General features: G+C 40.1%; 1 protein-coding gene across 2 annotated transcripts; it reads left to right on the top strand.

Annotated features, from left to right (window-relative positions):
- Positions 1-387: 387 nt before the first annotated feature.
- sesn2 (sestrin 2) lies at positions 388-13,471 on the top strand. 2 transcript variants are annotated; one of them, XM_041809526.1, is made up of 11 exons: positions 388-1,204; positions 2,177-2,242; positions 4,345-4,533; positions 7,041-7,223; positions 9,440-9,658; positions 9,753-9,891; positions 9,977-10,092; positions 10,217-10,300; positions 12,516-12,622; positions 12,714-12,858; positions 13,079-13,471. In XM_041809526.1, the coding sequence occupies exons 1-11, from the start codon at positions 863-865 to the stop codon at positions 13,163-13,165; spliced, it is 1,677 nt and encodes a 558-aa protein (XP_041665460.1). In that variant the 5' UTR covers positions 388-862; the 3' UTR covers positions 13,166-13,471. The 2 variants fall into 2 exon arrangements, with proteins under 2 accessions (XP_041665460.1, XP_041665461.1); XM_041809527.1 differs by lacking the exon at positions 388-1,204 and adding an exon at positions 1,232-1,701.
- The last annotated feature ends 931 nt before the right edge of the window (positions 13,472-14,402 follow it).

The following is a 14,402-nucleotide window of genomic DNA, read 5'->3' on the forward strand; positions in this document are numbered from 1 at the left end:
GGGAATAATGGACGGAGAACGAAGATTTAGGCAATCTTAATTCTGACGTTTCAAGGCATGATATGTCGTAATTTTGGGACTAATAAGGCTAATTGATTAAAAATGGATAGCTGGGCATAGAAATTTATATTCATAAAAAATATACAAAAAAAAAAAACGAAAACTTGATCATTTTATTCTCAGTTTTTTTAATCAAAACAAACGAAACATTACTTTTGCCGTACTGATGCTGAGGCCAACAACTAACAACAGCACATTAGAAAAAAGGAAAATCCTGTAATGATTTGAAGAAACCGGCTAAAAGGTTAAAAATATTCACGTTTCCACTGGAAAAAGTTATCACTTCCGGTGTTGTAGCAGCTCGAGCTCAATAGTGAAAAGTTTTAAATACGTCACGCTGACGTCATGTAGGCAGGAAAAATGCTCTCCAACTCAACAGCAGAACGAAACCAGCGGGTTTAAAGCAGTATTTTTGCTCCGTGAAACTTATTTTAAAGTGAATGTAGATTTTATTTTAGCCCAGAAGTGAAATGCAAACATAAACCACTGGATAAGAGTGCTTTTAAGTCTAAATACACTGTTAAAACAGCTTACGGTACCTGCTAATAGCAGCTAGGCTAACTTAGCAAACTAACCGGCGGACTGTTTTTACGGTCAGATGTCAGGTATGAATTCGCGTTGAATGTAGCCTGTCGGTGTGAATGATTGTTGACATAGATGATTACCTAGTAAGTCGAGGAAAAACGACACACCTGCTTCATTCATTCGTCAAGCTAACGGTTGCGTTACTACTTAAGCTAACAGCTAGCTGCTTCGGCGTCAGGTAACGCAGCCTACAGGTGCGTCCGGACCACTCCGGGAGATGGCTGATAATCAAACTGCAAGTTTTAACTGCAAGACTAACGGGGACAACAACCCACGACACGGGTCCGGTCCTGGCCGTCCGTGTCGCTACGAGTCAGAGTCAGAGTCTGACAGTAACCCGGCGGTGAAGAGCTTAGCTCGGCTCTGCAGCAGGGACGGAGAGGAACGAGCAGCGGCTCTGGAGGAGCTGAGCCAAGCAGTTCTCGGTTGTTTAGGTCTGGACCGGCCTGGTTCGACACGGCTCAGTAAACAAACACTTCTGCACCTGCTTCGTTTGTCTCGGTCGTGTCCGCTGCAGGAGATACGGGGGAAATCAACCGAGCTGCTCCGGATCGCACAGGTAATGATGAGGTTTATATTCAGTCCTTTATAGTGTCTGATGAAAGTCTCCCTATCCCAGAATTAAAGGGATAATCAACACGAATATCTCAGTAACAGTAAAGTTTGTTTAATTAGCACGCATGCTCACTGTGAGATTAACATGTCAGCTCGGTGATTGACTGTTATTAGACATGATAACCTCACTGTTGATCAGCCGTAGTTATCAGCTGATAATTGGCCTCTATCAGATTGCTGGATGTTTCATCAGACGTTGAACTGTCGGAGGTGATGCAAGACTCCGCTGCGGTGTGCACAAACAAGCAGGCCGGTCACGCCCCCTCCAGGCGCCTGAAAAACACAGAGGGACACACCCCCAGGGCTTCATTTTCACTGTCAGCCGTAGCTTCTAGAAATATTAAAAATCAGCCTGCGTTTGGCGGGTAATCACTTTATTTGTATGACCTGTGAAAAGTTAACCAGCGGTGGTGATCTGCAGTCGGTGTTTCCATGATGTCGGTGAGTTTTTACGCATGGTTTGGTCACAGACTTTATGGGCTGCTACAGGTTATGAAACGAGTCTCTCCAGTTACAGTACAGCTGCTACAGTAAGTAGGCCTGCTCAAGTACGGAGGGGTTGAAGCTTCCTGCAGACTTACAGTTAACTTCTGAATGTCTTTGACAATAATTTGAAGTTTATTAAGAGCAGGAAATGGTTTGTTAATTTAAACTCTTAACACTCGAGATTGCTTGGCAAAACAGTTATGAAATATGGGTCAAAGTTCATGTTTTTTATCTATAAGTGTGTGCTAAACATATTCTTGTTCCTGTTACTCAGGTGTGAAAATTTAATGTGTTTGTGTTTTGCTCGAATTTACTATAAAGAAGAGGCTATTTCTGCAGTTTTAATAGAACAAATGACTTATTAGTGAAAATGTTCATTATTATTTGCATGATATTTACTCAACTACCTGTGTCCTGTTCTGTCTATTAGGAACACGGACTTGAAGTCCCTCGGGCTCTGGCCTCGGGTCCAAGTGCCTTCATCCATGCAAAGGAGGTGTGTATGGCTTGTTTTAGAAGTACTGTTATTTACAACAGGGTGTTATTAGGCAAAGCAATGCAATGCAAGTTTATTTATAGAGGACTGCTCATGTAAAACCAATGCAAATTGCTTTAAAGAGTTAAAAACAAACATTTATAACATTGTAAGCACTAGAAGACAAGATTTTTTTTTTAAGGTTTATTTTGGGCATTTTTTTGCCTTTATTTGATAGAGGAGAATAGTGGATAGAGTCGGTAACAGGGACGAGAGCAGAGGAGAGACATGCGGTAAAGGGCCTCAGGCCGGATTCGAACCCAGGCCGTCCACGTACATGGGGCGCGCCTTAACCACTTGGTCACCTGCGTCCCGAGAAGACAAGATTTTGAGGAAAAATAAAACAACATGGAAAATATGAAAATACACAATCAAAAAGAGCTGAAGAAAAATGACAAATTATAAAATTAAGCTCAAAATATTTTGAAATAAACTCAGTTTTGGCAGTTGATGATTAGCCATATGTTTAGCTTATCCTATGTGTCATAGTGCTCTGCCATCCCTGACTTTACAGTCTTACTCTTTACACTGACACAGGTTAACGTACTGGCCTTGCCCTTATTAAAAATATTATTATTCATTATTATTCAGGATATGAATCAATATGTTTGACCTCTTGAGACCCTGCAGCAGATCCCAATCCTCAAACTGTTGGGAATTTCTTGAATTTTCAAGTGTATTTTTGAGAATTTGTTTGGATATTAGGAGGGTTTTGTTTGTTTTTTGGAATTGTTTGGGAAAACATTTAAGAGATTTTCCATGATCTTTCATTGAATTTTAGGGGTAATGTTTTTGACATTTTGGGGGGATTTGATTTGACATTTTGGGTGAAATTTGGCTTGAAATTTAGGGAATTTGCTTAAAATTTAAGGAATTTTCCACAGATTGTTTGGAGGAACATTTCATTTAGATTTTGGGACTTTTTCAAAAAGTTTCACTCAAATGTTTGTGGATTATGCAGAGAAATTTTGGGGTATTTTTTTAATGAGATTTTAAGAAATGTTTAATAATTTTCACAGGGATTTTTGGCAATGTCTTGGAATTTTAGGGAAGTTGTTCAATGTTTTTGAAATGTTTAACAATTTAAAGGAAAAATCCAGAGTCCTTACATAAGTATAGTAACAATATATTTTATGCTTACCCCAACAAGTTCTTGTTGTTCACCATCAGAAAAATGACTACTAATGACTGACACCACCTTACTGACTGAATGGCCTCCTTGCAGCTGGCTGACACACAATCAAAATGAAACAAAAACCTTCTCAGCAGTGTGTTGTTTCTGCAGAAACAGGGGCTTCTGGAGGTGTGTTGTGCTGTTTGAGTTTGTCTTGGAGCAGCCATCTTTAGCACTTTTAAACATGTATTTTTTGTGAAAGTGACTTCCTAAAAGTAAAGAAATAATAAGTTTGTTTTGTGTTGTACAGTAAGATAAGCCTATTTTCCACAAATGCAGACAACATTTTTTGATGAGAACTACTTCCTGTCCAAAGACAAACACTCAGGGTCTCAGGAGGTGAATGTCCTGTGAGAAGCTACCTGTAATTGTGTTGTAATTTCAAGAGCTGGTTTAAAATAATACTCCTCAAGATGCAGACAGGCATCTTGAGAAACAGACTGTGTTTGTGTTTCTGTCTGCTGTTTCTACGTCTTTCCATCTTCAAACTGATATAAAAAAATAATTGTTAAAGTTTTCAGAAACTAACCATATACATTACAAATGCAAGCAATGTAGCTAACTTTTCTGCTGCAATACTGAGGTGTCTGTTGCTCTATGTCGTCGAAAGATGCAACATCAGACATGTATTGCCAAAGCTGATGACTGAAAATGTGCTGATTTCAAGTGTGACTCACTCCAAGCTTTCCGCTGGAGGACGTGGAAGTGTTGTCAACTCCGTGGCTGCTTATTTCCAGCGCTTTAGAGAAACATTTCTGAGTGGATCCCCCGCAAATATTTCCTCAAGCACACTTAAAATACACTCACAGTGTAGTATGAGTAAAATCTGACTTCACCCGTCCAGGTTTTCAGTTGTTTATGTGTATTTTATCTCTCTGTTTCTCTGTAGATGCTGAAAGAGGGGCCAGACCAGCACATCCTCATTGAATCTTTCCTGTCGTCGGGTCGCGTGGACCACATCACCATGGTGATGGCACTGCACCCCGCTTACCTCAGCTGTTTCCTGAGGACCCAGCATGCTTTGTTTGAGCTGGACGGCCCCTTGCCCCGTCACTGGAGACATTATATCGCTGTTATGGTAAGAAAGCCACAAATTAAGTGACACGTTTTACACAGACACAGTTTAACAAGAACATCATTCAGCAATAGATAAACTGATTTGGGTCACATGCTTTAAAGACTTGAAGTGGTCCAACCTTACAAATTGTCTTAATTTAACCAGGAAAAACTTGTTGAGATAGAAATATCTCCTTTTTAAGAGTGAACTGGCCAAGAAAGGCAGCAGCACATGGAACAAAGTTTCAGACAAACAAAAAGCAGTAATACACAGCAAACATAATACAAGATAAATAGATGACAGTCATTCAGTCTCTTAACTCTTAACTATAGCTAGATGACTTTCAGCTTTGGTTTGGATTGACTAAAGTGGGTGAGCATGGTCAGTCCAGTTGGATGCTGCAGTTGGATGCTATTGTGTTGATGAATTACTCTACAGCTTTGCAACAGTGTTTTTTTAAACACTTATATTTACTCCTGTCTGGGCTGGATGGGAAAAAAGAGGAAAAACAGACACTACAATCTTTTTCTCTCTACAGCAGCAATACTCAACCCGTGGCTCGTGAAACACATGTCTTTTTTGTGACGACTTGTGGCTCTTTTAAGTGTTACCTGAAAAAGAAGTGAATATTTGTGACGGTTGATGTCTAAACTAGAAGTTGTATGTAGGAACAGATATTTAATTCTACATTTTTTTTTCCAAAATTTGACTTTTTTTGACCATCATATCTTGACTTTTGTCAACTCTGTTGGACACACTAAAATGTATTTGTTTTTTTTTTTAATTGATTAAAGTAGAAAGTCATGTTTTTAGTCGTCTAATGCTGGTGTTCATGATATTTAGAAATTAAATGCATTATTTTCACTTATTTTCTTTTTTCACCCATCTGAAGTGTCTCATTTCAGAGTTTTATGATTTTCTAAGTTTATCTTTGATATTAACTATGATAAACTAATGTTTTAAGTAAATTAGTTATTATTGTATATAGATTAGCTGGTATTTAAACAAATAGGCAGAATAATGCCCTGTTGGTATGGGATAAATATTACCTGGGGACCTCTGGTAATTAGTGAATTACACCCTGACGTCAGTGTTTGGTGTGGCGCACTCACGTGGGATACATAAAGTCTGTAATGTACAAGTTTTCTAAATTCATGCAAAAAATGTAATGGTGTTCAATTCATGTTCTGCAGGTGGTGTTTCCTTCATGTGTCCTATCCAGACTGTTAACCCTATGTTAGATATGAACCTCTCCTGTTAGTTTTAACAGCTTTTATGCAGTTGATGCTGTGAATATTATTCTGCACACTATTCATTTTGGCTTGTTATGCATCCATAACAACCCTCCTTGTGGAGATCAGCTGTTGCTGGAAAAAAGGTTGGAAAACCAGGAGTGAAAAACTGGCTATAGAAATGTTGTCGAGCTTGTCCTTGGGGCCGAGTGATACATGCATGTGTCGACATGTGTTGAGCTTGACTCTGAACGAATCCATAGTGCCCTATACACCTAAACATTATGCAAATGACTTTACGTACATCAGTTGTAAATTTTATGTCTTTCAGCTCTAATTTACTTCAACAAAACATCATCAAGAAATCATCGTAACAAATGTAAAAATATCACATATTATGTTTGATGACGGTAGTTTTTCTAACTTAACTCCGTCTGAAAACTGTTTTAAATTATATATTTAGATGGGTGGTATTGTGATGCTGTTTATAATGGTAATAATCTTTATAGAGAATTTTTCAAAACAGAGTTACAAAGTGCTTCACAAGTGGCAGAGACAACAAAGTGGTTAAAACACCAGTAAAATCCGCCGGCACAATGCATACATGTAAAAAAGATCAAAGCATGCTAAACTTGAATGAAATCTGGTAAAAATAAAAGTTAAAACTCAAGTACAATCAGGAGAGGCTTCTAGATAAAAGTATGTCACAAGTAGAGATTTAAAAGAGGTTATAGACTTGGCCAATCAGATTTCCTTAGGCAGGATATTCCAGAGCCTTGGAGCCCAGACTTAAAATGCCCTGTCCCCTTTAGTTTTTGTCTGGGGCCCCCCTGGGAAAGCTAAGAGACCCTTGCCTGTTAATCTCAGAGTATGTACTGGCTCATATGGGGTTAAAAGGTCTAAAATGTAGGTGGCAGCCAGGCCATTAAACTGCAGCCAAAGCTTTGACAGTCCCAGTCAGGCCAGCTGTAGAAGACAGTAAATCATTGGATTCAGGCTGAGCCATTGGCTAAATCTTCCCTTTAAGTAAGATGATATCACCACACAGAAAATTTTCACTGTGTCATAGCTCAATGACAAAAGCAGCAGCTGAAATAGTACGATTAGTTTTAGTTTGCTTTTTGTCCAGGGGATGGATTGGAAACAGTTTTCAGATGGCAAGGGAAAAATGCAACAAATAAAGAAAAGTATGGATGTGTAGACTGTTCTCCTCTCATAAGCATTGATGTACTGTCACTCCCCATCAGACTAGACAAACTGGGAGCCATCTTTGTTTCTTCCACTGATGTTTTCCAGGCTGCAGCACGACACCACTGCTCATACCTGGTACAGCATCACAGCGCGGGCTTCCTGGAGGCCGGAGGAGAGGAGAGCTGGCTGAGTGACCTCCAACATGCTCCAACCAAACTCCGCAGCCTGCAGATGCTCAACAAGCTGCTGGCACACAGACCCTGGCTCGTCACACAGCAGCACATCCAGGTCAGACACTCCACCCACACGCTGCTCGTCTCCCACTCTGCTGCTCTCTTTTTAAGCTTAATGTTTCAATATTCTATCTAAAATCACTCCCTCACTGAATAATAATACTCCCTTTAAAAAAGATGATCTATATTTACCAGTACATGAATAATGGGGACACCTAAGAATAATCATTGCTTCACCAGTAACAGATGTAGTTTATCTCTAGAAACGATGATTCAGTCTGCCATGCTGCTGTATTTAAAGCAGCGTGTGAACACAACTTGTCTTGTTCCATTCTAGTAGTTTAAGACATTGTAGAGTAGACTAACATATACACTCTACAGTTAAAACAACAAGTCAGTACTTCATGACCCCTCATGGTCGTGCTCATGACATGAATAAAATGGAAGTTAATTGGTCGAGACGATGTAAACAGCAGGATAAAAGAATGAAAAGTAAACACCATCAAGTGTAAAAGAAGGTGAAAATGACACCAAACTGCAGTGAATAAATGCAATACAAAAATTAGTGCTGCCAAAAATAGCAAATAATTCTGATCACTTAATCACAGAATAAAATAACATAATTAAAAAGAACACAGAAAAGGGAACTTGTTATGGATTAAAAACTACATAAGGAAGAGATACAGATGACTTCTGGCTTCTATGCTGAGCTGTAAAGTGAAATAAGACATTAAGGAGCAGTGGTGGACCCTTTTCTTTTAGCTGTGGCTGCAGGGAAACATTGCCAAACTGTGCAGAAAGGGGCAATAAAGCATGCTATTAATATGACTAATTAAGGTCATTAATTGCATTGCTATTAAGGCACTAATGCAGACAACCTTAGTTTTACTAATACGTCATTCTGGGGGTTTACAACAAGCTTATATTTCCCTCTCCACACAAGAAAAGGAATGTGTATTGTATGAACAAAATACACTATATGGACAAAAGTGTTTGACCGCACCTGTTGATTATTGAATCTGGGTGTTTCAATCAGACCTGTTTTCACAGGTGTATAAAGTCATGACCTAGCCATACAGTCTCTGTTTGCAAACACTTGCGATCCTAACTGGACCGTTCTGAAGAGCTCAGGGACTTCAAGCGTGGTACTGTGATGGATACCAGCTTTGCAATAAGACAGTTGGTGAAATTTCCTCCCTGCTAGTTATTCCACAGTCAGTTGTAAGAGGTATTAGAAAGTGGAAGCGTTTAGGAACAAGAGCAACTCAGCCGTGAAGAGGAAGATCATGTAAAATCACAAAGCAGGATCAACAACTGGTGTGTAAAAGCAACCAAGGCTCTGCTGAGTCCATACGCTGAAGAGTTCTGAGCTTCTGCTGGCATTAATGTAAACACTAAAACTGTGCGGCGGGAGCTTCATGAATGGGTTTCCATGGCTGAGCAGTTGCATGCAAGCCTCACATCACAGAGTCAAGTGCCAAGCGTCAGATAGAGTGGTGTAAAGCACACTGACACTGGACTGTGGAGCAGAGGAAACTTGTTCTGTGGAGCGACCAATCACACTTCTCTGTTTGGCGGTCAGATGGGTGAGTTTGGGTTTGGCGGATGCCGGGAAAACGTTACCTGCTTGACTGCATTGTGCCAACTATAAAGTTTGGTGGAGGAGGGATAATGGTATGAGACTGTTTGTCAGGGTTTGGCCTAGGCCCCTGGTCTCTACTGAAAGCCAATCTTAAGGCTTCAGCATACCAAGACATTTTGAACAATGCTATGCTTCCAACTGTGTGGCAACAGTTTGGGGAAGGCCCTTTTATATTCCATCATGTCTCTGCCCCAGTGCACAAAGCAAGGACTATAAAGACATGGTTGGATGAGTTCAGTGGGGAAGTCTGGCACAGAGTCTGTGACTGACCTCATAAATGCTCCACAGAATGAATGGGCACAAATTCCCATAGAAACACTCCCAAGATCTTGTGGAAAGCCTTTCAAGGAGGGTGGAGACTGTTACAGCTGCAGAAGTGAAGCTAACTCCATAAAGTTCATGGATTTGAATAAAATGCCATTACTGTCCCTGTTGGTGTAGTGGCCGAATACTTTTGTCCATATAGTGTAGGGTTTTTTTTCAATGTATGTGTGTCTGTACAAGTTTTCTTAACAGCACATCTCCCAGTTGATTAGATATTATGAGCTTGAATGAAGTGGTGGCTCAGAAACAGCTATATAATATTGTCCTTCTACAAACCTGTTAATCTAATCCTCTCGGTCGTGCAGGAGCTGGTGTGTCCTGGGGCAGATCCTCGCTGGTCACTGGCTGAACTCATCCACGCTGTGGTTCTGATGGCACACGCTCACTCGCTCTGTTCGTTTGTGTGGGGCTGTGGATTAAACCCTGAACCTGACCACATAGGAGGTTACACTTTTCAACCTCCATCACCCGGGCACCTTCCTCGAAGCCCTCACAGCCCCGCTCACGAGGATGGGAGGCAGGAGGTGAGTGGAATGGTCATTACGTTTTCTCAGCTCTGAACTTAGAGGCGAAGAACAAGTGGTGTTTAATTTGATACTCTTACCACTTCACATTCAGCTTGTTGATGGAGCGATGGAAGTGGAGGTGTTGATGAAGAGGATGGTGGAGCTGCAGCAGCAGCAGGAGGAAGAGGAGTGCACGCAGGAGGAGATGGTTACTCGCTTTGAGAGGGAGAGGAGCGAGAGCATACCAACTGGTACAAACAGACCTCTTTGTCATCCCTCATACTACTTACCTGTTTTACTTTGTTTATTGACTTCCTCTTTGTTGTGTTTACACAGCGGTGGTGAGGGGAGCACCACCTGACCTGGTGCTGCACCTGGTGGAGGATCCAGAGTTCAGATATGAGGACTTTGCTCCCAGAGGAGAGCAGGCCCCGCCCACCATGAGAGCACAGGTAGTGTCGAGTATTTATTCAAACTGACTCCCTGAAATATTATTTTATGCTTTCTAAATCATGCATGGCCTGTTTATGCTGTCATAAACCCGTGTTTGTTGATGATGTTGTCTCTTTCACGCAGGACTACTCGTGGGAGGATCACGGCTACTCGCTGGTGAACAGGCTTCTGCCAGACATGGGTCAGCTGCTCGACGAAAAATTCCAGGTACTCTTACCTTTAAAGAAATATGCTCAAGTTCTCTTTATTGACTTTTTCCCATAATCCAAATACAGTTTGAGGAAATTGAATACCAGAAATGAGATAAAACTGAGCAAAACCAAAACATCTGTGTCAGGGTGGCTGATGCCTGATCTCATCTGTCACAAATAGGGTCTATGCTGGAAGAAACTTGGCTAACTTTACTTTTAACCAATCAGCTCTGAGTTGGTGCACTTGGAGTTCAGCAAGTACAACACAACCATAAAAAGCCATCGTTAATGGTGCTTGAATACAATGATTCTCCATGGTAACACATGGCAAGAGGTCCATGTAATTTACCCTCTCAAACTAGAAATCCACATGTGGAGAAACGGCAAGTATGAGCTTATTTTTAGAGTGGAATTACACTGCTTCTTCTTCAAAGGAGAGTACAACAGAGGATTCAGTTCACATAAGAAAAAAACAAGATTTAAAGATTAAATCGAACATTTCTGAGATTAAAACCTTAAATCTGAAATTTCTGATATTAAAACCTTAAACCTCTAAGATTAACCCCTTGCATTACTGAGACTAAAGTCTTAAATTTCTGAGATCAAAGGATTACATTAAAGAGAATAAGTCTTGAATTTCTTGAATTTAAGTCATACATTTCTGAGATTAAAACCTTAAATCTCTGAGATTAAGTTGTTAAATTTATTTATTAATTATAATTAATTAATTATTAATGCTGATTTAAAACACATCAAACAGTTTGAAGAAAACTCCCACACATCAGGTTTGCCTGATGTAGGTCCAGTACCAAAACAAATAAATCCCCCCCTTTTTTTGCAAGTTGGACAGTGTGCAGGAGTTTTGTTTGAACTGTTTGCTGGATACCTTGCCCTTTTACACAGCTGTCCTAAGAAATAGGTGCGCAAAGCAATTCTTCCATGGTGATTTCAAAGACATAAAAATCCTCTCCCCTACAGCCTGTAGAGTTAAAGACAAACTACACCTACAGACGTCAATGTAACTTCCTGCTGAGTGCTGCCCGCACCTTTCTTTATGCTCTGACAAAAGCATGTCATGTTCAATTTTATTAAGTTTAGTTTATTCCATTTATCAATATCCATTTAAAGTAATGTGGATTTTTATCAAAAATAAATGTTAAGAACTCCCCTTGCATGGACTGAATGAATGAAGGCAATAAGATGAATTGAGACCCATCACTGGCTCTTTGAGAGAGGAAAAGGGGAGAAAGTCTGGTTTTGTTGAAGAAAACCTGCTCCTAATCAGGTTGTAATTACAGACCCAGTTACCACGGTAACTGACTCAGAGCTTAAGTTATCTGGTTTTGTGAAACATGCTTGGCTTACCCTTCATCCCTGAGTTACCTCCCTATCTTAGGTGTAAAACTCAGAGTTTCCCTCAATTCAGGGTTAACAGACTCAAGGTTAGACTTAAACCTGCTTTATGAAACATGCATCTGGTCTTTTGTAGTCTTTCCAGCTTCATTAAATAAGGGTCGATGTTTACTAGCTGAAATTAGGATTGGGTGATATTAAGTAGATATGCCTTTTTCCTTAATTACTGTCTCTGTGCAATAATGGGTGCAGTAATGTTGTAATGAGGCTTTTCATTGGCATGTCCTACTCTGTGGATTGTTGTTGCATTTATCATCCTTATTTCTTTGTGTTGTGGCTGATCTTTGTGGGCAGCACTTGAATTCTGAGACTATTTCCTGAAGGGGACAGTCATGTCTATCACATCATATCATATTGTATAATTAAGAGAAAAACATGGAAGTACCTAATTGCAGTGATAATGGAAATTTTGCCTGAGATTTCTTTTTGTATTTTTTTCCAATCTTGAAATTTTTCAGCGAGTGCACAGAGTGAAATACTTGTATAATATAAATATTTAATATTTCTTACATCTAAAACCCAACTCAAGTTAAACAGTGCAAGAGGAAAAATTACTCTTTAACAAGGAGTCTTAAGTTGGCACGTCTTTCATGAGGTTGTTCTGATGTTGCAATAGTCGACACCAGCCCAGCAGAAAATATTGCGGTTCTTGTTGTAAACAACAAACAACTGAAATGTTGAAAAATGTGGGAAAAAATCTTAAAGGAAACCACATATGCTGACAAAAAAGCTCCGTTATGTAAAAATAAATCCTGCTTTATCTGCAGAGAACTGACAGATTGATGAGTTTCTAATAATATTAATTGTTTTGTTTGCAGGTGGTGAGTAACTTGACCTACCACAGGATGGCCATGCATGAAGGTGTGGACACCCACACTCTGAGGAAAGCTCTGTGGAACTACATCCACTGTCTGTACGGGATTCGGTCAGTGTTACACACTGTTTAAAATCTGTGCTAAATATGTTTTTCAAATCTCTGCTGTGTCACTAACCTCTTTATGAATGTACCCGTGCAGCTATGACGATTACGACTACGGCGGTGTGAACGTGCTGTTAGAGCGCTCTCTGAAGGTGTTTGTAAAAACCATGGCCTGTCACCCTGAGCAGACCACGGCACGCATTTACCACGCTTTCTGGAGACACTTCAGACACTCTGAAAAGGTCACGATCCACCTCTTTGACCATAAAGAACCAAACATTTGGAGTTTTTACATGTGCTCTCTCTCTCAGCTTCACAAAAATGTTTAAAACTTCAACTTTGAAATGTGTCCCTTGTTTTACCTCACAGTTTAAATATCTTTTAGAAGAAAGCAATACAGAAAAGACTGATATCAAGCACCCTGAAGGTAGTGACATTGTTTGCTTGATGTTATTCTTGCAGGTTCATGCAAACCTCATAGTGATGGAAGCCCGCCTACAAGCAGCCCTTCTTTACACCTTGCGAGCGATCACTCACTACATGAGATGACGCCCTCACTCCCACGTTTCTGCAGATGCTGAGCCAGCTGTGATGTAGCACCACAGCCCAACGCACGGAAAGACAATCTTGCACGCACACACACTACAGTGAATGTTTCTAAATGCATATCTTATTTTTCAGTGTTAATGTTTCTCAATGCTGCTTTGCACCCAGATATCTGAGATTTAGTTTGTTACTTATTTTGCACTGAAGTTTATCAGGTTGTTTTTTTCACTTGAGCCTCGTGTTTTCCTTTCATGTGTCATCAGTAACCTTGACATATCCAAATACATGCCAGATGTACTGGCAAATAAAGAAATCATGATTTCTGGATTTTCTTTAAGAGTTTAGCTGTTCCCCGTGCCTCGGCCCTCTGTGTCTGCAGCACACAGAGGCTGAGATTGGAAAAATACAAAATAACTTGTATTTTTATAAACAATAAAAAGTGACTTTGTTATCAAAATGATGTCCTTGTTCTGTGAGAATGCATCATCTCTAAATGTGTCAAAGACAGCATTTTGGTCTTAATGGCCCTCTTCACACTTGCACAAAGCTCCTGAAAATGTTCAGAATTTACCTTGGTGAGCTACACAAACGGCACCCTGAAACTTTCCCTCCACTGACCAACAGTCAAACAAAGAGAAACTTCCTGCTGTGAGTGATTAGTGAGCACGCAGGGTTGCATGTGTGAGAAGGGGTTTAAAGTCTGCAATCCAGGGCACAAACATTCTGAGAATCCTCTCTGAGAGATCCTACCTTAGCTTTTAAAATCCTACTAAGGAGTGCTAGCTTAAAAGTGATTTAGGAACAGTCTTACATCAACTCTGAGCAAGGAAAGGACAGAAACTTTCATCTTGGTGAGGGGGTGAGGTTGGCCTTGTTGCTAGGTATGACACATTCTTTTGTAAGCTGTGATTGGTTGATCCAGAAAGAGAACAAAGACACAGTAGACAACCTACAAAATGTTTTAAAACACATGGCCTTTTGTAGAAGTCTCTTCACATACTGATAGTTTTATCAGCGAAAACCCCAGACCCCCTACTGAGGTCTTAATAGGCCTGCTGACGACATATTGTACTGATCTCAGATTCTAATGCAAGGTCTCTGATTTACATTTCACAGTGCATTATATGAAAAATGTTTCTTACTGAAGGCAACAAAACTTAAACTAAAAAATTCCTCTGCTAATCTTAGAGGGTAACTTCAGCCTTTCTCCATTGTGATGATGAAGTGCTGGGGATGGGGA

The sequence above is a fragment of the Cheilinus undulatus genome, linkage group 16 (assembly GCF_018320785.1).
Source record: "Cheilinus undulatus linkage group 16, ASM1832078v1, whole genome shotgun sequence".
Classification (NCBI taxonomy): Eukaryota; Metazoa; Chordata; class Actinopteri; order Labriformes; family Labridae; genus Cheilinus; species Cheilinus undulatus.